The sequence below is a fragment of the Meleagris gallopavo genome, chromosome 31 (genome assembly GCF_905368555.1).
Source record: "Meleagris gallopavo chromosome 31, MGAL_WU_HG_1.1, whole genome shotgun sequence".
NCBI classification, from domain to species: Eukaryota; Metazoa; Chordata; class Aves; order Galliformes; family Phasianidae; genus Meleagris; species Meleagris gallopavo.
In genome coordinates this window covers 407,590-432,808 of record NC_139434.1, presented here as the reverse complement: position 1 = coordinate 432,808, position 25,219 = coordinate 407,590, and the positions used below count along the sequence as shown (strand labels likewise).

At 57.0% G+C, this 25,219-nt stretch overlaps 2 protein-coding genes across 7 annotated transcripts; both read left to right on the top strand.

The window, feature by feature from the left end:
- The first annotated feature begins 640 nt into the window (after window positions 1-640).
- KRT18 (keratin 18) lies at window positions 641-8,551 on the top strand. The gene is made up of 7 exons (XM_085212204.1): window positions 641-1,136; window positions 2,573-2,655; window positions 3,648-3,804; window positions 4,839-5,003; window positions 5,736-5,861; window positions 6,706-6,929; window positions 8,381-8,551. Exons 1-7 carry the CDS (start codon window positions 705-707, stop codon window positions 8,493-8,495), a joined length of 1,302 nt encoding a protein of 433 aa, XP_085068330.1. The 5' UTR covers window positions 641-704; the 3' UTR covers window positions 8,496-8,551.
- A 2,487-nt stretch (window positions 8,552-11,038) lies between these two features.
- Window positions 11,039-24,934, top strand: EIF4B (eukaryotic translation initiation factor 4B). Of its 6 annotated transcripts, none has more exons than XM_085212192.1 (15): window positions 11,039-11,155; window positions 13,384-13,521; window positions 14,536-14,744; window positions 15,824-15,940; window positions 16,474-16,528; window positions 17,470-17,613; window positions 17,698-17,808; window positions 20,722-20,901; window positions 22,067-22,301; window positions 22,396-22,514; window positions 22,600-22,792; window positions 23,470-23,534; window positions 23,661-23,727; window positions 23,806-23,878; window positions 24,547-24,934. In XM_085212192.1, the coding sequence occupies exons 1-15, from the start codon at window positions 11,143-11,145 to the stop codon at window positions 24,610-24,612; spliced, it is 1,785 nt and encodes a 594-aa protein (XP_085068318.1). In that variant the 5' UTR covers window positions 11,039-11,142; the 3' UTR covers window positions 24,613-24,934. The 6 variants fall into 6 exon arrangements, with proteins under 6 accessions (XP_085068318.1, XP_085068315.1, XP_085068317.1 ...); XM_085212189.1 differs by having other exon boundaries at window positions 23,613-23,727; XM_085212191.1 differs by having other exon boundaries at window positions 13,384-13,527.
- The last annotated feature ends 285 nt before the right edge of the window (window positions 24,935-25,219 follow it).

Below are 25,219 nucleotides of genomic sequence, written 5' to 3'. Positions count from 1 at the left end.
TCCCCCACCCCCTTCCCCCCTTCCCTGTGTGCTCAGCGATGGGACGATAAGGGCGGAATGCAGTGCTGATGCATCTCTGAGCCAGTAGATAAGGGAGGGGAGGGGAGAGGGGGGGAGGGGATCCAGCAGGATCATGGGGGTAGAGGGTGGGGTCCCAAGGAAACCCCAGAGTGCCCCCAAAGTGTCCCCAAAGGTGTTCCTTGGAGTGTCCACAAAGTGCCTCCAAAGTGTCCCCAAGGAGACCCCAAGGTGCCTCCAAGGTGTCCCTAGGGTTTTCTTGGAGTGTCCCTAAGGTGTCCCCAAAGTATCCCCAAAGAGACCCCAAAGTGTCTCCAAGGTGTTCCTGAGATGTCCATAAAAGTGCCCCCAAAGTGTCCCCAAGGAGACCCTTGGGGTCCTCCTAAATATGTGGGGCTGAGTCCTGGTGCCCCACAATGCAGAGTGCTGAGCCTTGTCCCTGTGGGGCTGCGTCCCCGTGGGGCAGTGGGGCCGTGGGGCCAAGATCTCTTCCGCCCCCCTTTGTTCCCCCCTTCCGTTGCCATTCCCAAAGGCACGGGATCCGGCCGCACCTTCCAGGGATCGGCGTAGGGCCAACGGCTCTTTGGGGCCGCCCCCTGCTTGGCACTCCCTATAAATCCCCGCCGCCATCCATCCAACCGTCCACTCATCTGTCCGTCCATCCATCCGTCCGTTCACCCGTCACCATGAGCTTGTCCCGCAGCACCACTTTCTCCACCTCGTCCCGCACCGGGAGCATCCGTCGCCTCACTCCTCATAGCAGCGCTGCCAGCGTCTACGCCGGGGCCGGGGGGTCGGGGTCACGCATCTCCATCACCCGCACCGCCAGCACCTATGGCGGTGGCTATGGGGGCGGCTATGGGGCAAGCTACGGGGCTGGCTATGGGGCAGGTTATGGGGGCGGTTTGCTGCTGTCTGGGTCTGGGGTGGTGCAGAACGAGAAGGAGACGATGCAGGATCTGAACGAGCGCTTGGCCACGTATCTGGAGAAGGTGCGTAGCTTGGAGAACAACAACCGGCGCCTGGAGGCACAGATCCGGGAGAGCCTGGCCAAGAGGGGACCCAGCACCCGTGACTGGGGGAACTACTGGGACACCATCCAGCAGCTGCGTGACAAGGTGAGGGGTATGGCGGGGGATGGGGTTGGGGTAGGGATGGGAATGGGTTTGGATTAGAATGGGGAGGGGTTGGGGTAGAAATGAGAATAGGAATGGGAATGGAGTTGGGGTTGGGATGGGAATGAGAATGGGGCTGGATTAGGATGAGGATAGGAGTGGGAATGGGCTTGGATTAGGATGCGGAGGGTTTGGGGTATGGGAAATGGGAATAGGAATGGGAATGGAGTTCAGGTTGGGGTCGGGATGGGGATGGGGTGGGATAGGGTGGGAATGGAAGTAGGAATGGGACTGGGATTATGTTAGGATAGGAATGGGAATGGGGTCGGGGTGAAGAAGGGGATTGGGTGGTATGGGAATGGGAATGGGAATGGAAATGGAAATGGAAATAGGAATGGGATTGAGATTGTGTTAGGATGGGGTGGGGTTCGGGTAGGAATGGGGAAGGGAATGGGAATGGGGTTGGGGTAGGATGGAGATGGAGATGGGATGAGAATGGGATGGGAATGGAAATGGGGTTGGGTTAGGTTGGGGTTATGATGGGAATGGAAATAGGATTGGGTTAGGATGGAAATGGGGTGAGCTGGGATGGGGATGGGAAGGAGATAGGGTTGGGGTTGGGATGGGTTGGGGTTGAGCTGGAATGGGAATGGGTTGAGGTTGGGTTGAGGATGGGATGGGATGGGGATGGTTGAGATTGGGATGGTAGTGGAGTTGGGGTTAGGATGAGGATGAGGGTGGGATGAAGATGGGGTTAGTGTTGGGAGGGGGTAGGGTTGGTGTTGGATAGGGTTGGGATGGGAATGGGAATGGGAATGGGAATGGGAATGGGAATGGGAATGGGAATGGGAATGGGAATGGGGTGGGGTTAGGATGCAGTGGGATTGGAGATAGAGATGGTGTTGAGCTGAGTTTGGTTGGGGTGGGAGTGGGGGTGGGGCTGGGGCTGGGGTGAGAAGGGGGTAAGTTGGGGCACTGGCACCACATACCCTGGGCCCCATCAGTGTGCCCCCACTTCCTGGCATCGCATCCCCAGGGCTCTGCCAGCGGTTGTCCCAGGGTTAAGCATTAACCTGCATGGTGTTGGGAAGGGGTGGACTTCGCACCCGGAGCTGAGCCAGGGAGAAACAGTCCTGTGGGGTGGGACGGTGTGGGGCACCACGTGGGGCTGTGACCAAGCCCGTGGGGGCCGAGGGAGGGGGGTTAATTAATGCTCCTTTGTTAAGCAGACGAGCCCCACAGGCAGTTCCGCACTATAGAACAGTGGGGTCACCCCTTCCTGAAGTCACATGGGGACAGGAATGGGGACAAAGACGGGGACAAGGACATGATCAAGAGTTCACTGCCAGCCCCCCCCCCCCTCTCCGGGGCACACTGGGGGGAGGGAGGAGAATCCACTGGGGGGTCCTCACACCCTGTGACTCCAAACGGCCCCACAGATCTATGACTGCGCGGTGGAGAACGCCCGCACCGTGCTGCAGATCGATAACGCACGGCTGGCAGCCGATGACTTCAGGGTGAAGTGAGTGAGACAGGGACAGCAGGGGTGGAAGCTCGGGGTGGGGGCCTGGATGGGGGGTGGGGCTGGGATGGGGATAGGATGGGGACATGGCCAGGAATGGGATGAGGACATAAATAGGAATTGGGATGGGATGGCAATGTGGAGAAAGACATGGTTGGGAATGGTAAGATGGGATGAGATGGGATGGGATGGGATGGGATGGGATGGGATGGGATGGGATGGGATGGGATGGGATGGGATGGGATGAGAATGGGATAGGGATAGGGATGGGATGGGATGGGATGGGACTGATGTTGGGATGGGATGAGAATGGGATAGGGATGGGATGGAGATGAGATGAGATGAGATGAGATGAGATGAGATGAGATGAGATGAGATGAGATGAGATGAGATGAGATGAGGGCAGAGAGAGGAATGGGAATGGGGATGGGAATAGGGATCAGAATTGAGATAGGACGTAGATGGAAACAAGAACAAAAACAGAGATGAGGACATGGATGGGGATAGAGATGGATGCAGAGACAGGGATGGGGTAAGACAGAGATGGGACAGGGGAAAGTGATGAGGTGGAGCAGGGATAGGAATGGTATTGGGGACAGGGATAGGGATGGGAATGAGTTTGGAAATGGGGATAGGATGGGGGCAGAAACAGGAATGGGAATGGAGATAGGCATGAGATGGGGATGGGAATGTGGTAGGGATGAGGACAGGAGAGAAACAGATGAGAACATGAGTGGGATACGAGGACAGGGATGAGGATAGTGATGGGGATAGGGATGGTAGATATGGGAATGGGAAAATGGACAGGGACATAGATGGGAATAGTGTTGGGAATGGGGTGGGATGAGGATAGGGATGGGGTGGGATGAGAATGGGAATGGGAATGGGAATGGGAATGGGAATGGGAATGGGAATGGGGTGTGATTCATGGGACAGGGATGGGGTGGGATGGGGATGGGGTGGGATAACAGACCAGAGCCGGTGCCATGCAGGTACGAGGCAGAGCTGGCCATCCGCACGTCGGTGGAGAGCGACATTGCAGGGCTGCGCAAGGTGCTGGATGACACCAACATGGCACGGCTGCAGCTGGAGGGGGAGATCGAGGCACTACGTGAGGAGCTCATCTTCATGAAGAAGAACCACGAGGAGGTGGGGTGGGGCAGCATCAGGGACACATCAAGGACACATCGAGGACACACTGGGGACATGTTGGGTACACATCAGGGACACACTGGGACACTGGGAACACGTTGGGGGCACATTAAGGACATGTTGGCACACTGGGGACGTGTCAGTTACACCTTGGGGACACATTGAGGACACTTTGGGACACATTGAGGACACTTTGGGGACACATTGAGAACGCATTGGGAACATGTCAGGTGCACATTGGGAACATGTTAGGGACATGTTAGGGACACACTGGGGACACACTGGGGACATTGTGGGAACACGCTGAGAATGGATTGGGTACACATTGGGAACATGTTGGGGATACATTAGGGACACACTGAGTACACATTGGGGACACATTAGGGACATACTTGAGACAAACTGGGAACATATTGGGGACATGTTGGGGACACATCAGGAACGCATTGAGTACACATCTGGAAAGTGTTGAGAACATCGTGTATACATTGAGGACACATTAGGGTCGCACTGGGGGACACATTGGGGATATGTTGAGAACGCATTGGATACACATTGAAAACATGCTGGGGATGTCTCAGGGACACACTGGGGATACGTGCACTGGGACCTACTGGGGACATGTTGGGAACACACTGGGGACACATTAGGGAAATATTGGGGACACCATGGGAACATATTAGGGACACATTGGGGACATGTTGGGAATGCGTTAGGCACACACTGAGCTGAAGACATACTGGAGACACCTTAGGGACACAATGTGGACATGTTGGGAATGCATTAGGGACACACTGAGGACATAATGGAGACACCTTAGGGACACAGCGGGGGCACACTGAGAACGTGTTGGGGATACATTAGGGACACAGTGGGGGCTGTGAACACTGAGAACATACCAGGGACACATCACAGACACACCGGGGACACATCAGGGACACTCTGGGGAGATGCCTGGAACACGTCACAGAAATGCTGGGGACACATCAAGAGCACAGGGGGACAAACCAGGACCTGTTGTCCCCCGGCAGGAGGTGAATGCACTGCAGGGCCAGGCGGCCTCCGCGGGGCTGACGGTGGAGGTGGATGCACCGCAGGCGCAGGACCTGGGCCAAGCACTGGCAGAGCTGCGGGCACAATACGACGTGTTGGCCAAGAAGAACTTGGAGGAGCTGGAGAAGCAGTGGGGGCAACAGGTGGTCCTACAGTCCTAGGGGGTCTTTGGAGTCTTTCAAGGGATCTTTGGGGTGTTTCAATAGTCCTCGGGGTGTAACTATAGTTCTTGGGGTGTTCTGGTGATCTTTGGGGTCTCTCAAGGAGTCTTTGGGGTGTTCCCATAGTCCTCAGGGTGTTCCTATAGTTCTTCGGATGTTCTGGTGGTCTTTGGCTGTTCTTACAGTCATTGGGGCATTCCTATACTCCTTGGGGTGTTCTAGGAGCCTTTAGGGTCTTTCAAGGTGGTCTTTGGGGTGTTCCTATAGTCCTTGGAGTGTTCCAATGGCCCTTGGGGTGTTCTGGTGGTCTTTGGGGTGTTCCTATAGTTCTTGGGGTGTTCCAGTGGTCTTTGGGGTTTTTCAAGGGGTCTTTGGGCTGTTCCTACAATCCTTGGGGTGGTCTGTGGGGTGTCCTGGTGGCCCTCTGAGTGTGTCAGTTGCACACAGGGCACATCCCTTGGGGAACACCCCCTTCACAGGGGACACAAGGCCCATAGTGGGGACATTCCCCAGCGCTGTCCTTACCCAACATTAGGGACATCCCCCAACCAATGGGGACCCCACAGTGGGATCATCTTCCAATGCAGTGGGATCATCTTCCAATGCAATCTTCACCCAATACTGAGGACCCTCCTGACGGGCTCCATTTTGCTGACTCCCCTGGATCTATTTGTGCCCCCCACTCCCTCTCCTGCCCCCCCCCCCCCCCCCCAGATCACAGAGACCACGCTGGAGGTGACACAGAGCACAAAGGAGGTGGACACAGCACGGAGCCGATTGCTGGAGCTGCGCCGCTCAGTGCAGAGTCTGGAGATCGACCTGGATGCTCTGCGCAGCCAGGTGACCCCAAAGCGCAACCCCACAGCCCCCTGGCGCCATAGAGTAACCCCACAGCCCTCTCATCCTAAAGAGAATGACCCCACTGCATCTTGGCACTGTAGAGTGAACCTACAGTCCTCTGACCCCATAGAGAGTGACTGCACAGCATCTTGACTCCATAGAGTGACCCCACAGCCCCCAATCCTATATTGTGTGACCCCATTGGGATCTCATCAGCCCCCCAACCCCGTAGAAGTGCCTTGTGAGCCACCCAGCCCTTTAAAGTGGGTCTCCATGGGAGTCCCTGACCCCATGAGCCTCCGACCCCATAGAGTGCTGTCCCATGGAGGTTCCACCAGCCCCCTGACCCCATAAAGTACAACTCCATAGGGGTCCCAAGAGCCCCCAGCCCCATAGTGCATTACCCCATGGAGATCCCATCAGCCCCCCCAACCCCATAGAGTACAACTCCATAGGGGTCCCACCAGCCTCCTGATCCATAGAGTGCAACAGCATGGGGGTCCTGTGAGCCACCTGGCCCCATAAAGTGTGGGCCCATGGGGGTCCTGTCTTCATGAGCCCCCAACCCTGTAGGGGATGTCCCCATGGAGGTTCTGTGAGGTATCCAGCCCCATAAAGAGTGACTCCATGGGGCTTCCTGATGCCAGGAGCCCTCAACCCCATAGTGCACGACCCCATGGCAGTCCCACAAACCATTCAGTCCCATAAGGAGTGACTACATGGACGTCCCTGATCCCAAGAGCACCCAACCTCATAGAGGATGACCCCACTGAGTGAGGGAATTGGGGGGAGGGGGGAGTTTCAGGCCCCTCACCCCCACTGAGCTCTTGGGGTCACGCTGCAGAACGCGGGGCTGGAGGGCAGCCTGGCTGAGACGGAGGCGCGATACGGGGCGCAGCTGGAGCAGCTGCAGGGCCTGATCCTGCGCGGGGAGGAGGAGCTGGCGCAGGCACGGGCAGAACTGCAGCGTCAGAACCGGGAGTACTGCGCACTGCAGGACGCCAAGAGCAAGCTGGAGGCTGAGATTGCCACGTACCGTGCGCTGCTCGAGGGAGGAGAGGGGTTCAGGTGGGACATGGGGGATGGCACCGCTGTGGGACTGTGGGCATCTGGGTGGAGTGAGAGCTGGCATTGGGATGTGTAGGTCCTGACCTCTGTGGTCCTCCAGGGGTAGAGAGGGGACAGTGAGGGGACAACGATGTCATCCATCAGTGTTGAGCCCCAGTGCTGAGAATTTTATGTTCTGATCTCCATGACCCTATAAGGACAGATAGGGGACAGTGATGGCAGACAGTGGGGTGAGCCCTGGTGTTGGGATGTCCATGTCCCATCTGCTGGAATGTTTGGGGACAGCAAGGGTACAGTGGTGGCATTCAGTGGAAAGAGACCCACCCAATTGTGTAGGCCCTGACCTCTGTGGTTCTAAAGGGACAGAGAGGGGACAGTGAGGGGACAACGATGGCATCCATCAGTGTTGAGTCTCAGTGCTGGGAAGTCCAAGTTCTGACCTCTGTGACCCTACAGGGACAGATAGAGGGGAGAGTGGTGGCATTCAGTGGGGTGAGACCAAATCTTGGGATGCGCAGGTCCTGACCTCTGTGGCCCCATAGGAATAGAGAGGGGACAGCAAGGGGACAATGATGGCACCCATCAGTGTTGAGCCCCAGTGCTGGGTCCACATTCTGACCTCCATGACCCTACAGGAACAGACAGGAGACAGTGATGGCACATAGTGGGGTGAGCCCCTGTGTAGTCCTTTAGGGACAGAGAGGGGACTGTGGTGGCATTCAGTGAGACAAGACCAAGTGTTGAGATGTCTATGTCCCATCCTCTGGGATGTTTGGGGGCAGCAAGGGGACAGTGGTGGCATTCAATGGGGCAAGCCCCAGTTCTGGGATGTGCAGATCCTGAGCTCCATGGCCTTACAGGGACAAAAAGGGGACAGCAGTGGCATCCCTTAGGGATCCTATAGGGGTAGCAAAGGGACAGCAGTGACACCCAGTGGGGATTCTGTAGGGACAGCAAAGGGACAGTGGTGACACACACCAGAGATGAGCTGTGGGTACACACACATCCGAGTCCTATCTGCTGGGACATTTGGGGACAGCACAGGGACAGTGGTGGCAACCAGTGGCCAGGCACCCCAGCCCCCTCCTTCCCCCAGCCCCGATGTCCCCTCCAAGTTCCTTGGGGTAGCAGTGGGAAAGGGTGGCATGGGGCTGAGTGACACAGGGGTGGGTGACATAGGGATGGGTGACACAGGGGTGGGTGACAGGAGTGGGTAACAGGTGTGGGTGACATAGGGGTGGGTGACCCAGGGGAGGGTGACAGGAGTGGGTAACGGGTGTGGGTGACATAGGGGTGGGTGACACAGGGGTGGGTGACAGGAGTGGGTAACAGGGGTGGGCCACATAGGGGTGGGTGACACAGGGGTGGGTGACAGGAGTGGGTAACAGGGGTGGGCCACATAGGGGTGGGGACACCCCTAGGTGTGACACGGGGACACCCCTGCCCCACAGTCTGCAGGATGCTCTGGGGACAGAGGGGACGGTCACTACGCAGCGCAGCACCCAGAGGATGGTGGATGGCAAAGTGGTGTCTGAGAGCAAAGAGGTCAAAGTGCGTAGCTACTGAGAGGGGACGGCGAGGTGCCACCCCCTGCCCCACAAATAAAGGAGCAAAGTGACAAAGATGGGGCTCGGCGCTGTGTGTGCGGTGGGGAAACTGAGGCACGGGTTGGAGTAGGGAAGGAGGGGTGGAGATGTGGGGGAGGGGAGGGAGGGAAGGAGAGAAGGATGGAGATACAGAGAGAAGTGGGGATGAATGGAGGGAGGGATGGAGAGAGGAATGGATGGATGGAGAGATGGAGGGAGAGGATGAAGGGAGAGAGGGAGGGAGGGATGGAGGGAGAGAGGGAAGAAGATTGAGAGGAAAGAATAGAGGGAGGGGGGGGTGGATGGGTGGATGGATGGATGGATGGATGGATGGATGGAGGATGGGTGGATGGAGGAAAGGAGAGATGGAGATGGAGGGAGGGAGAGGTGGGAAGAGAAGCAGGGGGAGGGAAGAAAGGAAGGAGGAGGGAGGGAAGGAGGGAGGGAGTAAAGGAGGGAGGGAAGGATGGAGGGATGAGAGATGGAGAGAGGTGGGAGGGATGGAGAGATGGAGAGGGAAGGAAGGAGGAAGGGATGGAGGGAGGGTGAGAGGGTAGGAGGGAGGGAGACAGGGAGAGAGGGAAAGAAATGAAGGGAAGAAGAGAGGAAAGGATGGGAGAATGGAGGAAGGAGGAATAGAGAGAGGGAAGGAGGGATGGATGGAGAGAGGGAGGAATGGAGAAAGAAGAGGGGAAGAGAAGGAGGGGGAAGGAGAGAGGGAGAGAAGGAAGGAGAAGGGGAAGGATAGATGGGCAGATAGATGGAGGGAGAGAAGAAGGGAGGAAGAAATAGAGCAATGGAGAGATGGGGGGAGAGAGGGAAAGAGGGAAGGAGAGAAAGAAGGAGGGATGGACAGAGGGAGGGAGGAAAGAAGAGAGAATGAGAGAGGGAGGGATGGGCATGACCATTCATTGCACAGCCCCAGCAGTGCACAGGGGGGTGATTGCACATTGCATAAGGACTTGCACTGAATGAGGAGGGGTGGTTGTGCATTGCACAAGTGCCAAAAGTGCATGGAGAGGACGGACCACGCATTGCACAAGAAGTGGAGGTACACAGAGGGGGCATCACTGTGCATTCCACAATAACTGCTGGTGCACAGAGGGGCATGATGATGCACTGAACAAATGATATGATCCATTGAACACTGGGCAATGCTGGTGCAAAGCACGAGAAGCAGTAGTGCACCATGCGTTACACAAGGGGCCACGTTGCACAAGGGAGTGGCTGTGTGCTGTACATGGTCTGGTGGTGCACAGGAGGGTGATGATGCATTGCACGAGGACCTGCATTGCACAGGGGAGTGACTGTGCATTGCACGTGGACTGGTGGTGTATGGCGGGTTGTGATGGTGCCTTGCACAAGGATCTGCATTGCATGGGGACAAGTGACCACACATTACACATGGACTGGTGGCACACAGGGTGGAGGAGGACACACATTCTGGCTCACTTCTCAAGAGCCAGCTGCACACAGGTTCATCACCGTGCAACGCAGAAGGGCCAGCAATGCATGGGGGGGTGGGGGGAGGAGGCGTGAGCAGCCGTTGCACAAGGCCAGCGGTGCACGGGGGTGGGGGGATGCATTGATTGCACAAAGGGCTACGTTGCACAGGGACTGGGACGGACGGACGGACGGACACACGGATGGACGGACACACACGCACATATCAGTACATTTGGTTTTGCACTTGGGCCGGAGGAATGGCAGGCATCTGTACGGACTGGAAGGAGGGTCCTTGAGAACAGCCCTGCAGAGAAGGAGCTGGGGGTCCTGGGGGGTGAAAAGCTGACCGTGAGCCAGCAGGGTGTGATTGCAGCTCGGAAAGCAAAGGGGATCCTGGGCTCCAGCAGCAGAGGGGTGGCAGCAGGGACAGGGAGGTGATCGTCCCCCTCTGCTCCGCTTTGTGAGGCCCCGTCTGCAGCGCTGCGTCCAGGGCTGGAGCCCCCAGCACAGGAAGGACAGGGAGCTGTTGGAGAGGGTCCGGAGGAGCCACAGAGATGAGCAGGGGCTGCAGCACCTCCCTGCAAAGCCAGGCTGAGGGAGCTGGGCTCGTTCAGCCTGGAGAAGAGAAGGCTGGGGGGGAGCTGAGTGCAGCCTGCAGGACCTCAAGGGAGCCTGCAGACAGGAGGGGATCAGCTCTTGGGAAGGGGAGAAACAGCAGGACGAGGGGAACGGCTGGAAGCGGAGGGAGGGCAGCTTTCAGTTGGCTGTCAGGGGGAAGTTGTTTGCTGGGAGAGTGGGGAGGTGCTGAACAGCTGCCCAGAGAGGCTGTGGATCCCCGTCCATCCCTGGAGGTGTTCGAGGCCAGCAAGGATGGGGCCCTGGGCAGCCTGGGCTGCTGTGAGATGTGGAGGTTGGTGGCCCTGCCTGTGGCGGGGGGTTGGAGCTTCGTGATCCTTGAGCTCCCTTCCAACCCAACCACTCAGTGACTCTGTGACACACCGCCCACGTGCCCGCCGCACACGCGGCATTGCGCACTCCCCCCCCTCCATACCCTACCCCATACCCCCGTACCCCTCCTCCCCGGGTTTCCCGAGCCCCGCCCCGCCGGAAGTGGGCGTGGCTCCGTCGGTCACGTGACGGCTCCATCCGGGCCTTTCGCCCTCTCTCTGCCTCTTGCCAAGATGGCGGCCTCAGGTGAGCGCCGCGCGGCGGCTCCGACCCCACACCGCCCTGCGGTCGCCCCAAAGCCACCCCCGAGCGACCTTTCCCCACTCCGCTGCCCCACCGCTGCTTCGAGACGGGGTCGGGCGAGAGGTTGGCGGCGTTGCGAGGGTGGCACCGCGGCTCTGCGGGGCCTTCAGGGCCGGGAGCGGCCTTCGGGCCTTGCCCCCCCCACCCCCCACCCCACACACACATACACACAGCGCCCATTGGGGGGGGGAAGGGGATGGGCGCGGAACTGCGCAAGCGCGGAGCTGGGGGGGGTCCACGTGGGGCGCGGTGCGGGGCCGGGAGCGGCGGTGCGGGGCTGGGTGCGGGGATCGGGGACAGCCGAAGCGCTTCCGGGCGCTGCGTAGCGCGGGGTGACGTGTGTGCCGTGCGGCGACAGCGTCCGGCCGGTTCTCCCGGCCCGACCGGCGTCCGTGCACGACTGTGGATCGTGCAGTGCACCATCATCGTTTTTCTGTGCGCTGCTGGGCTCTGTGCAGTGCATGGTGGCAGCGCTGCGGTGCTGGCCGTGTGCAGTGCGCAGTGACATCTGGGGCCTGCTGAGCCCATGCAGTGCATCAGCACCATCCGGTGCAGTGTTGGGACCCGTGCGGTGCACTATCATCACGTTTGTGCAGTTCTGGGCCCTGTGCAGTGCGTGGTGCAGTGCTGTGGTGCTGGCTGTGATATGCAGTGACATCTGGGCACTGCTGGCATCATGCAGTGCACCATCGTCATGTTTGTGCACTGCTGGGGCTCATTCAGTGCACCTTCATCACATCTGTGCAGTGCTGGGCCCTGTGCAGTGCGTGGTGCAGTGCTGTGGTGCTGGCCATGTGCAATACACAGTGACATCTGTGCAGCCCCATGCAGTGCTCCAGCACCACCCCATGCACTGCTGTGAATTGTGCAATGCACCATCATCAGCATTTGTACGGCGCTGAGTCCTGTGCAGTGTGTGGTGCTGCTCTTGTGCAATATGCAGTGACATCTGGGCATCCTGGCATCATGCAGTGCACCATCATCACATTTGTGCAGGGCTGGGTTCTGTGCACTGCATGGCAGCAGTGCTGTGTACAATGCACAGTAATATCTGGGTAATGCTGGCCCTGTGCAGTGCTCCAGCACCACCCCACATGCTGCTAGGAATCATGCAGTGCACCGTCATCACATCTGTGTAGTGCTGGGACTCTGTGCAGTGCGTGGTGGCAGTGCTGTAGTGCTGGTGTTATGCACTGTGCAGTGACATCTGGGCACGCCTGGCATAATGCAGTGCACCTTCATCACATCTGTACACTGCTGGGCTCTGTGCAGCACATGGTGCAGCACTGTGGTGCTTGTCTTATGTAATGCACAGTGACATTTGGGCACTGTAGGCATGATGCAGTGCATCAGCACCACCCCAGGCACTGCTGGGACTCGTGCAGTGCACCATCATCATATTTGTGTGCTGCTGGGCTCTTTTCTTGGTGACAGTGCTGTGGTGCTGGCCCTGTGCAGCACGTGGTGGTAGCTGTGCAGTGCTGGCCCTGTGCAGTCAGTGTGCTGGTTTTGGTGACCCCCGTGCTGGTTTTGGGGAGCTCTGCATGTTTTTGGATGTTTCCATGTGCTTTTGCTGGCCCCCCATGTTGGTTTTGGGGAGCTCTATGTCAGTTTTGGTGATCCTTGTGCTGGTGTTGGGGACGTCTTGATGTTTCTGGGGAGCTCTGTGAGATTTTGGGGTTCTCAACATGTTTTTGGGTATTTTCATGTGCTTTTGGTGACCCTCTGTGCCAGTTTTGGCAACCGCTGTGCCAATTTTGAGGATCCTTAAGTCAGGTTTGATGACTTCTATGTCAGTTTTGGTGACCCTGGGCTGATTCTGGGGAACTATGTGCGATTTTGGCAGCCCCTATGCTGATTTTGAGGAGCTCTGCCAAGTTTGGCAACCTTGACAGTTGTGATGATCCCATGCCCATTTTGGTGACACCTATGTCAGTTTTGGTGACCTCCGTGCCTATTCCAATGAGCTCTACAACCGATTTGGTGACACCCATGCCATTTTGGCAGAGCTCCTCACTGATTCGGGGCAGCTGCGTGTGAATGCGGGGAACTCCACATGTTTCTCTTGACCCCCACCCTCCTCCCCACATCCCATTGCCACCAGCGGGAGGGGGAGTTGTGGGGTACAGACAGAACCCTGGTGCCAATCTGGCCACCCCCCCACCCCGCAGCAGCCAAGAAGAAGAACAAGAAGGGGAAGACCCTGACCCTGACTGACTTCCTGGCGGAGGATGGCGGCAGCGGTGCGCCCACCTACATCCCCAAGCCAGTCAGCTGGGCCGATGAGACCGATGACCTGGACGGCGACGGTAGGGGTGAGAGCGAGCCTAGGGCAGCTACTATCTGTTTTGGGGGGCTACTGTCCACGTTGAGGGGCCACAATCTGTGTGGGGTGGCCACCATCTCTGTGGGGTTGTCACTGTTGGCGTGGGGTGGCCACTGTGTATAACATGGCCACAGCCTGCATGATGTGTCTACCACCTGCAGCACATGGCCACCATCTCCCTGCTCTGACCAACCTTGCAGCCCATGACTACCACCTCCACATTGCACCCACTTCCTGCAGCCCATGACCACCACCTCCATGTGGTGGCCACCCTCTTTAGCCCATGGCCACCACCCCCATGCTCTGAGCACATCCTGCAGCTCGTGGCCACAACTTCCACACCGTGGCCACTCCCTGCTGCTCATGGCAACCACTTACACAATGTGACCATCACCAACATGATGTGGCCACCACCTCCACGTGGTGGCCACCCCCTGCAACCCATGGCCACCACCTCCATGCCATGGCCACTCCCTGCAGCTCTTGGCCACCACTTCCACACCGTGGCCACTTCCTGCTGCTCTTGGCCACCACCTACATGATGTGATCATCACCTACACGATGTGGCCACTACCTCCATACAGTGGCCACCCCCTTCAGCCCATGGCCATCACCTCCACACTGTAGCCACCCCTTTCAGCCCATGGCCACCTCCTGCAGCACATGACCACATCCACGTGATGGCCACCCCCTTTAGCCCATGGCCACAACCCCCGTGCTGTGAGCATGCCCTGCAGCCCATGGCCACCACCTCCATGCTATGGCCACACCCTACTGCTCTTAGCCACCACTTCCAAACCGTGGCCACCCCCTGCTGCTCTTGGCACCACTTGCACAATGTGGCCACCACCTCCACATGGTGGCCACCCCCTGCAGCCCATGGCCACCTCCTGCAGCACACGGCCACCACCTCCACATGGTGGCCACCTCCTTCAGCCCATGTCCACCACCTCCACGCCATGGCCATCTCCTGCAGCCCATCCATTCTCTCCTACAGTCTCCACCGCTTGGCACAGCAACGATGATGATGTGTACCGGGCACCGCTGATTGACCGCTCACTGCTGCCCACCGCCCCCCGCGCCGCACGTGAGCCCAACATCGACCGCAGCCGCCTGCCCAAGTGCCCGCCCTACACGGCTTTCCTGGGCAACCTGCCCTACGACGTCACCGAGGACTCCATCAAGGACTTCTTCAGGGGCCTCAATGTGAGTTACATGGGGGGCACGGCGCGGTGCGGTGATCTCAGGGTGGGTTTGGTGGGTTTCTGTGGTATTTGGGGCGTGGGAGCAGTTGTGTTGCGTGCCATAGAAAGGGGTGTTACGGTGCTTGGAAGTGTTCGCGGTGTCAAAATGGGGTGAGGGTCCTTGAAGATCATAGAGTCATGGGATGATTGGGTTGGGGAAGAGTCCTTGAAGATGCTAGAATGATAGAAGGGTCCTTTAAGATCATGAAACAATGGGATGGTTGAGTTGGAAGGATCCTTCAAGATCCTAGAGTGATAAAAAGGTCCTTCAGGATCATAAAACCATGGGAGTCGTTGGGCTGGAGGAGTTCTTGAAGATCATAGAACCGTGAGATAGTTGGGCTGCAAGGGTCCTTCAAGGTCATAGAACTGTGAGACCATTGGGTTGGAAGGGTTCTTCAAGATGATAAAACCATGGGATGGTAGGGTTAGAAGCATCCTTGAAGATTATAGAACCATGGAAGAGTTGGATTGGAAGGGTCCTGGAAGATCATAGAACCATGGGATGTGTTGAGTTGGAAGGGTCTTTGAAGATCATGGAATTATAGGATGGTTGGGTTGGAAGGGATCTTTAAGATTGTAGAGCCATTGAACCTGCTTGAGTTGGAAGGGTCCTTGAAGATCACAAAACTATAGAACCATAGAATGGATTGAGTGGAAAGAGTCTTTAAAGGTCTTTAAAGGGTTGGAAGGGTCCTTCAATATTATAGAATCAAAGAATGGTTGGGTTGGAAGGGCCCTGAAAGATCATAGGATGGTTGGAGCGGAAGGATCCTTTTAGATTGCAGAACCATAGAATGGTTGGGATGGAAGCATCCTGAAAGATTATCAAACCATAAGATGGTTGGGTTGGAAGGGTCCTGAAAGATCACAGGACCATCTGATGGCTTTGGGTTCTACCGAATGGATAAAATGGGGCCAACAGGCGACCCCCAGGGATAGCAGTGAGCCACGTGCTCACAGATAACCCCATGGTTTTGCTTCTGACCACAGGACAGTGGCTCTAACACGTTCTTTCCTCCTCCTCCTTCTTCCCCACAGATCAGTGCTGTCCGCTTGCCGCGGGAGCCCACCAACCCTGAGAGGTTGAAAGGCTTTGGCTACGCTGAGTTTGAAGACATCGACTCCTTGTTCCAGGCGCTGAGCCTCAATGAGGAGGTGAGCTCAGGACCCCAAATGTCAGCAGCAGGGCAGGGGCAGGCACTGCACTGCATACCCTAGGAGACACCACCAATTGTGGACCACTCTGGGGCCAGCAGAACTGTGGGAGAGGGGGCTGAATTGGGGCAGAATGTTGCCTTTAGGCCCCCCAGGAGAGCAGAATGTTGCCTTTAGGGAGCCCAGGAAAGCAGAACGTTGCCTTCAGAGTCCCCAGGAGAGCAGCACATTGCCTTTAGGGCCCCCAGGAGAGCAGAACTTTGCCTTTAGGTTCTCCAAGAGAGTAGCATGTTGCCTTTAGAATCCCCAGGAGAGCAGAACTTTGCTTTTAGGGCCCCAAGGAGAGCAAACCTTTGGCTTTTGGTTCTCCAGAAGAGCCCCTATGGTGCACAAGCTGCCTGCTCTGTACTCAAGCATCACTCCAGCATTGCTCTCCCCCAATCCCTCGGGGGTTGGGGCCAATATTTGGAGGTTGGGGCTGATTCCTGGGGACTGATTCCTCGCTTTTTTTTTTTTTTTTTTTTCCTCCTCAGTCTCTAGGAAACAGAAGGATACGAGTGGATGTTGCTGACCAAGCTCAGGATAAAGGTGAGCTCCTAGGGCTCAGCCAGGTTTGCATGCAGCCCGGCTGTGTTCCATTGAACCCGCACTGCCAGTTTGGGTCAGAAACTCTGGATTTGGAGTCTTTTGGGCTGAAGGCTGGAGTGGAGGCTGGCTTTGGGCAGAGCAGGGGCTCAACAGTAGGGGACTTACCAAGCTGTCCCCACGTCCATGTCCCTGTCACACAATGGCACAGCACTGTGTGGTTCCAGAGCGGCGGTGCTGTCTGCCACATGCAGGTCACCACACTGCACTCTGTCCCCAGCCCCAATCTCATACTCTCCCACTTCCCCTCCCCTTCCCTTTCCCTTTTACCTTCCCCTTTCCTTTCCTCTCCCTTTCCTGTTCCCCATCCCCTTCGACTTCCCCATCCCCATTCCCTATTCTCTTTCCCTTTTCTCTTCCTCTTTTTCCTCTTTTCCTTTCCCCTTTCTTTTTCCTCCTTTCCCCCTCCTTTTCCTTTTCCTGTTCTCTTCCCCATTTCCTTTCCTCCTTCCCCATTCCCCCTTCCCTTTTCTTTTCTCTTTTTCTCCTTTTCCCCCTCCCCTTTTCTCTTCCCCTTTCCCTCTTACCTTTTCTTTTCCTCTTTTCCTTCTCTTCCCCCTTCCCACTTCCCTGTTCTCTTCCCCATTTCCCTTCCACCTTCCCCATCCCCCCTTCCCTTTACTCTTCTCCTGTTCTCTTTCTCTCCTTTTCCCCCTCCCCTTTTCTCTTCCCCTTTCCTTCTTTCCTTTTTGTTTCCTCTTTTCCCTCTCCTTCCCCCTTCCCACTTCCCTGTTCTCTTCTCCATTTCCCTTCCACCTTCCCCATCCCCCCTTCCCTTTACTCTTCTCCCGTTCTCTTTCTCTCCTTTTCCCCCTCCCCCTTTCTCTTCCCCTTTCCCTTTCCCCTTTCTCTTCCCCATTTCCCTTCCGCTTCCTATCCCTCAGACCGGGACGATCGCTGCTTTGGACGGGACCGTGACCGTTTCCGGGACTCAGAGAGGTTTGAGAGCGACTGGCGCGCCCGTCCCGCCGCCTCCGACAGCTTCGATGATTTCCCACCGCGCCGCGGGGACGACGCCTTCGGGGACAGTGAGTCAGGGTCGACACGGGGACAAGGACCCGTGGACATGGGGCAGTGTGAGCCCTGACCCCACTGTCGGCCCCATCCTGCAGGGTATCGGGATCGCTACGACGATCGGTATCGCGATGGCCCGCGGCGCGACATGGACCGTGGCTTTGGCGGCAGAGATCGCTACGATGATCGCAGCAGAGACTACGACCGGGGTGAGGGCAGTGCTGCCACGTGGGGATGGGAGTGGGGGCATGGGAGAATCCCAACAGCAGGGGAAAACCCGGTGTCTGAGAGTGAATCCCAATAGCTGAGGACAAATCCCGATATCTGAGGGTGAATCCCAGTAGCTGAGGACAAATCCCAATATCTGAGGGTGAATCCCAGTAGCTGAGGACAAATCCCAATATCTGAGGGTGAATCCCAGTAGCTGAGGACAAATCCCAATATCTGAGGGTGAATCCCAGTAGCTGAGGACAAATCCGAATATCTGAGGGTGAATCCCAGTAGCTGAGGACAAATCCCAGTATCTGAGGGTGAATCCCAGTAGCTGAGGACAAATCCCAATATCTAAGGGTGAATCCCAGTAGCTGAGGACAAATCCCAGTATCTGAGGGTGAATTCCAGTAGCTGAGGACAAATCCCAATATTTGAGGGTGAATCCCAATAGCTGAGAAAGAATCCCAATATCTGAGGGTGAATCCCAGTAGCTGAAGGCAAATCCCAATATCTGAGGGTGAATCCCAATATCCGAGGACAAATCCAGATATCTGATGGTGAATCCCAGTAGCTGAGGACAAATCCGGATATCTGAGGGTGAATCCCAGTAGCTGAGGACAAATCCCAATATCTGAGGGTGAATCCCAGTAGCTGAGGACGAATCCCAATATCTGAGGGTGAATCCCAGTAGCTGAGGACGAATCCCAATATCTGAGGGTGAATCCCATAGCTGAGGAGAATCCCAACATCTGAGGGTGAATCCCAGTAGTCTGAGAGTGAATCCCAATATCTGAGGTGAATCCCAGTAGCTGAGGACAAATCCCAATATCTGAGGGTGAATCCCAGTAGCTGAGGACGAATCCCAATATCTGAGGGTGAATCCCAGTAGCTGAGGACAAATCCGAATATCTGAGGGTGAATCCCAATAGCTGAGGACAAATCCCAATATCTGAGGGTGAATCCCAGTAGCTGAGGACAAATCCCAATATCTGAGGGTGAATCCCAATAGCTGAGGACAAATCCCAATATCTGAGGGTGAATCCCAATAGCTGAGGACAAATCCCAATATCTGAGGGTGAATCCCAGTAGCTGAGGGTGAATCTCAACACCTAGAGTTAATCCCAATATTTGAAAGTGAATCAAAATGCCTGAGAATTAATCCCGATTCTGAGGGTGAATCCCAGTGTTTGAGGGGGAATCCCAACATCTGAGAATGAATCCAAATTCCCAAGGATGAATCCCAGCATCTGAGAGTTAATCATAGTATTTGAGGCTGAATCCGGATAGCTGAGGATGAATGCCAACACCTGAGAATTAATCCCAACATCTGAGAGTGAGTCCCAAGAGCTGAAGGTGAATCCCAATATCTGAGAGTGAATCTCAACACGTTAGAGTTAATCCCAATATTTGAGAGTGAATCCAAATACATGAGAATTAATCCCAACACCTCAGGGTGAATCCCAGTATCTGAGGTTGATTCCCAGTATTTGAGGCTGAATCCCAATATCTGAGAGTGATTCCTTATATCTGAGAGTTAATCCCAATAGCTGAGGCTGAATCCCAATAGCTGAGACTGAATCCTGTGTTTGAGGGTGAATCCAAGTACCTGAGAATGAATCCAAATACCTGAGGGTGAGTCCTTGTATGTGAGAGTTAATCCCAACAGTTGAGGGTGAGTCCTTGTATCTGAGTATGAATCCCAGCACCCGAGGCTGAATCCCAGTAGCTGAGAGTTAATCCCAGTAGCTGAGGCTGAATCCCAACACCTGAGGCTGAATCCCATTACCTGTGGGTAAATCCCAATAGCTGAGGCTGAATCCCAGTAGCTGAGGCTGAATCCCATTACCTGTGGGTAAATCCCAATAGCTGAGGCTGAATCCCATTACCTGCAGGTAAATTCCAGTAGCTGAGGCTGAATCCCATTACCTGTGGGTAAATCCCAATAGCTGAGACTGAATCCCATTACCTGCAGGTAAATCTCAGTAGCTGAGGCTGAATCCCATTACCTGTGGGTAAATCCCAATAGCTGAGACTGAATCCCATTACCTGTGGGTAAATCCCAATAGCTGAGGCTGAATCCCATAAAGCTGACGCTGAATCCCATTACCTGCGGGTAAATCCCAGTAGTTGAGGCTGAATCTCAGTAGCTGAGGCTGAATCCCATTACCTGCAGGTAAATCCCAGTAGCTGAGGCTGAATCCCATTACCTGTGGGTAAATCCCAATAGCTGAGACTGAATCCCATTACCTGCAGGTAAATCTCAGTAGCTGAGGCTGAATCCCATTACCTGTGGGTAAATCCCAATAGCTGAGGCTGAATCCCATTACCTGTGGGTAAATCCCAATAGCTGAGGCTGAATCCCATTACCTGTGGGTAAATCCCAGTATCTGAGGCTGAATCCCATTACCTGTGGGTAAATCCCAATAGCTGAGACTGAATCCCATTACCTGCAGGTAAATCTCAGTAGCTGAGGCTGAATCCCATTACGCTGTGGGTAAATCCCAATAAGCTGAGACTGAATCCCATTACCTGTGGGTAAATCCCAATAGCTGAGGCTGAATCTCAGTAGCTGAGGCTGAATCCCATTACCTGTGGGTAAATCCCAATAGCTGAGACTGAATCCCATTACCTGTGGGTAAATCCCAATAGCTGAGGCTGAATCCCATTACCTGTGGGTAAATCCCAAAAGCTGAGGCTGAATCCCAAAAGCTGAGGCTGAATCCCGATAGATGAGGCTGAATCCCGATAAGCTGAGGCTGAATCCCGATAAGCTGAGGCTGAATCCCAATAAGATGAGGCTGAATCCCATTACCTGCGGGTAAATCCCAATAGCTGAAGGTGACTCCCAGCAGCTGTGGGTGAAGTCCCCGCACTGCGGGCGCAGGGGGGCTGAGCTCTGCACCCCCCAGGCTACAACTCGCGCATCGGCAGCGGCCGGAGGGCCTTCGGCAGTGGCTACCGCCGCGACGATGATTTCCGGGGCGGCAGCGACCGCTACGAGGAGCGCTACGAACGGCGCGACGACCGCATGGAGCGCTGGGGAGGGAGAGAGGAATACGGGAGGGATGAGTTCCGGCGTGAAGAGAGGGGTAATGGGGAGGGGAGAATTGAGGGGTGAGGGGTGGAGGGATGGGATTTGGGGTGGGGGACGGAGGGCGGTGCAGGGCGGGGGATATGGGGTGGGATGTGGGGTGTGGGATGCGGGTATTGGGGGATTTAGGGGATGGGGTTGGGATGGGGGGTGGAGAGGATGCGGGATGGGGGGTATGGAATGGGGGTGGAGGGGGATATAAGGGATGGGGTTGGGATGGATGTGTAGGGGGGTGCGGGGTTGTGGGGTATGGGGATGGGAGGTGAAGGGGGATTTAGGATGTGGGGCATGGGTGTAGGGGGATGCAGAATGTGGGGTATGGGAAGGGATGTGGGGTATGGGATGGGGGCTGTAGGGGGATGCAGGATGTGGGGTATGGGATGGGGAGTATAGGGGGATGGGGTTGGGATGGGGGATGTAGGGGGATGCAGGACGTGGGGTATGGGATGGGGAGTATAGGGGGATGGGGTTGGGATGGGGGATGCAGGGGCATTTAGGGGATGGGGGTTGTAGGGGGATTTAGGGGGTGGGGTTGGGATGGGGCTGGAGGGGGATGCAGGGGATGGGGTTGGGATGGGGGATGTAGGGGGATTTAGGGGATGGGGTTGGGATGGGGGTTGTAGGGGGATTTAGGGGGTGGGGTTGGGATGGGGCTGTAGGGGGATGCAGGGGATGGGGTTGGGATGGGGGGTGTAGGGGGATTTAGGGGATGGGGTTGGGATGGGCTGTAGGGGGATGCAGGATGTGGGATGGGGGGTGGGATGTGGTGTCTGGGATGGGGAGTGTAGGGGGATTTAGGTGATGAAGTGGGATGGGAGGTGTGGGGGAATGCAGGATGTAGGGTATGGAATGAGAGGTGTAGGGGAATTTAGGGGATGGGGTTGCGATGGGGGTGTAGGAGATGCAGAGTGTGGGGTATGGGGTGGGGTGTGGGGTACGGAATGGGGGGTGTTGAGGTATTTCAGATGGTGTGATTTGGGGTACGGGCTGTTGGATGGGGAGGTGTAGGGGAATGTGGGATGTGGGATTCAGGATATGTGGGGTGCAGGAAGCAGATGGCTGATGCAGGATGAGGCACGTGGGTGGGTGGAGAACTGCAGGATGTGTTGTGTACGGGATGCGGGGATGCAGGACACCCCCCAGCACCACGTGCCACCCCCCAGGCCCCACGCAGCGCCCCAAGCTGAACCTGAAGCCGCGCAGCGCCCCGAAGGAGGAGGAGAGCACAGCAGCCCCTGCACCGCAGTCCAGCCGCGCCGCCTCCATCTTTGGGGGGGCCAAACCCGTGGACACGGCCGCCCGCGAGCGTGAGGTGGAGGAGAGGCTGCAGAAGGAACAGGAGAAGCTGCAGCGGCAGCTGGAGGACGACAAGAGGCTGGAGCGGCGGCCCCGGGAGCGGTGGGGAGACGCGGCACTGGGAACGTGGGGTGGGGGTACGGCTCTGCAGGGTGCCACGCTGAGCCCTGTTCCCCTATCCGCCTCCCACTTCCAGGTACCCTAGCAGCCGCAGTGAGGACAACCCTGAGCGGTCACGGACGGGCAGCGAGTCCTCGCAGAGCGGAGCCGCAGGACCCCCTGGCACCACCGCCGGCACCGGTCCCACCGGCAGAAGTAGGTGTCGGGTGGGGGTCTGGGTATGGGGGGGTGCAGGGAGGGCTCATCCCCAGCCCCGCCCACCGTTATGTGCCCCCCGCAGCCACACGGAGGAGGGAGAGTGAGAAGTCGGTGGAGGGCGATGCGTGCGGCCGCGAGGAGGAGGGCCGTGAGGAGAAGCAGCCGCTGAAGGTGATGCCCGCGCCGCCCCCCAAGGAGAACGCGTGGGCCAAGCGCAGCAGCAGCACCGCCGGACGCTCCCCAGGCTCTGACTCTGAGCAGCACTCACCCAGCAGGTGAGGAGTGAGGGGTGATGGGGGACTTGTTATGGGGCTGGGAGCCCGGAGTGTTCTGCTGGGATCTCAATACGAGGCTGGGAGCCCAAACGGTTTCCTGAGAGTGTAGCATGGGGCTGGGAGTCCTGGGTGTTCCCCCTGCAGAGGTTAGGGGAGCAGAAGCCCAGATCTTCCCTGCAAAGTTGGCGTGGGGCTCGACTTTCCTAGTCAGTTCCCTATAAGATTTGTCTGAGATCAGAACCCTCAAATGGTTGTCCTGTGAGGTTGGTGTGGGGCTGAATCCCAAATTGTTCCCCTTCAGGTTGTTGCTAGGATTGAACACCCAAAATTACTCCCCTGCGAGATTGTTGTGGGACTGAAATCCCAAAAACATTCCCCTATAAGGCTAATGCAGAGACTGATCACCCCCAGCATTCTGATCCACGTTTGACATCCATATCTGAAACCCATTATCTTATCCCAATGGCCAACCTCAATGGCTCACCCCAATGACCAACACCCCAATAGCCAACCCAATGGTGGACCCCCATATCTGACCCCAGTGGCCAACCCCAATGGTTGACACCCATTATCTTATCCCAAAAGCCAACCCCAGTGGCCAACCCCAATGCCTGACCCCACACCTGTCCCCCTCTCTGACCCCATTCTGACCCCGCTGTGACCCTTTGTCCCCTCAGCAGCCAGATGGCTTCCCGCCCACCTGCAGAGAACGGGGCCACCCCAAGGAGCACCCACCGGAGAGGTGAGGGGGGCAGGCAGTGGGGTGGGGTGGGGGGCATGCCTTGGTGCCTTGGTGGCACTGGGGGCATGGTGGCTTTAGGTTGGGTGGACACAGCGTCCTCAGCACATGGCCCTGTCCCCTCCCCAGGGGATGAGAACAAGCCAGATGGGGGCCGGGATGGCCCGAAGGCGCGCAGTGGGAGCTCGGCCGAGAGGTGAGTGCCGCTCGTTAGAGTTAACGAGGGGATGCTGCCTTGCATCACCTGCTCAATGCCTTCCCCATCCCTCCCCAGGAAAGATGGCCGCAAGGAGCATGAGGCAAGAGCTGCGCCTGAGCCAAAGAGACTGGAGGACAGCCCAGCCCCCGTGAGTGGCATGGGGGAACCTGACAGGACCTGGGGGTCACCCCAGGGAGACCCAATGGGACCTGGGTGTGACCCCAGAGGGATTGAATGGGATCTGGGTCTGATGCATTAGCATCAGGTCCCATTAGCAACCTGACGGGACCTGGGAGTGACCCCAGTGGGACCTGACAGGACCTGGGTGTGACCCAGTGGGATTGGGTGAGACCTGAGTCTGATGCATTAGCATCAGGTCCCATTAGCGACCTGACGGGACCTGGGAGTGACCCCAGTGGGACCTGACAGGACCTGGGTGTGACCCAGTGGGATTGGGTGAGACCTGGGTCTGATGCATTAGCATCAGGTCCCATTAGCGACCTGATGGGACCTGGGTGTAACCCCAGTGGGATTGGGTGGGACCTGGGTATGACCTCAGCAGGACCTGACGGGACCTGGGTGTGACCCCAGAGGGATTGGATGGGGCTGGGAGCAGTGCCACCCTCAGGCTGAGCTGTGGGGCACAGCCCTAGGCTTTGGAGTTTGGGGGTTTGGGGACTGTATGGGTTTTTCTGTGGATTTGGGGCTTTGGAGACCTATAGGGCTTTGGGATTTGGGGCTTTTTGCAGTTGGGGGTGGGTTTGCCTGGTTGTGGGGCAGGGCCCAGCCCCACAACGCTGGCACTGCACCCCACAGTTCAGCCACGCCAGCAAGTATGCAGCGCTGTCAGTGGATGGCGAGGAGGAGGAGTGTGGCGAGTGAAGGCCGTCCCCAACCCCAACACCGAAATGGAACAGAAAACCCAGCGCCGCCCCGCCGAAATCAAGCCAAGAATCTGCATAAGGAAAGGAAAAAAAGGAGGAAAACTGATATTGCCAGGCCCTGCCGCTCTGCCCTGCTTCGTTTGGGGTTTTTTTTGGGGGGGCTGGGGTCTATGGGGGGGTCTGGCCTCATGTCTGCCCCCCATCTCCCTCCCTGCCCCGTTGCTGTTGGGGTGGGAGTGCTGTGGGGTGTGGGGCTGCGCGGCACCGGGCGCCGTTGGGTTTTCTGTTGGTTTCCTCCAATAAAGGTGATCGGAACGGCCGCTCCAGCGCTGCGTGGTGGGGGGCTCCTGGGGGTCTTCTCAGCCACATCCTTACTCCATCCCATCCTGTTCTCATCCATACCCCAAAACCATGCCATCCTCATCCCAGTTCTCTCCCATTCTCACCTGTTGCAATCCCATCCCATCCTTTCACATTCCCATTCCCTACCCCATTCCAATCCCACATCCTGTCCCCACCCTAATCTCATCCCCGTTCCATCCCATCTCTATCAACACTTCCATCCCTATCCTCATCATCATCTCAATCCCAGTCCCATCCCACCC

What these genes read in the sequence shown, in the direction of transcription:
- KRT18 (XM_085212204.1), top strand. Translation starts at nt 705, where the DNA reads ATGAGCTTGTCCCGCAGCACCACTTTCTCCACCTCGTCCCGCACCGGG. An exon ending in GCCGATGACTTCAGGGTGAA is followed by an intron (nt 2,656 to 3,647) that starts GTGAGTGAGACA and finishes GGTGCCATGCAG; the next exon opens with GTACGAGGCAGAGCTGGCCA. An exon ending in TGAAGAAGAACCACGAGGAG is followed by an intron (nt 3,805 to 4,838) that starts GTGGGGTGGGGC and finishes GTCCCCCGGCAG; the next exon opens with GAGGTGAATGCACTGCAGGG.
- EIF4B (XM_085212186.1), top strand. An exon ending in CGCTGAGCCTCAATGAGGAG is followed by an intron (nt 15,941 to 16,473) that starts GTGAGCTCAGGA and finishes TTTCCTCCTCAG; the next exon opens with TCTCTAGGAAACAGAAGGAT. An exon ending in TGGAGGACAGCCCAGCCCCC is followed by an intron (nt 23,879 to 24,546) that starts GTGAGTGGCATG and finishes TGCACCCCACAG; the next exon opens with TTCAGCCACGCCAGCAAGTA.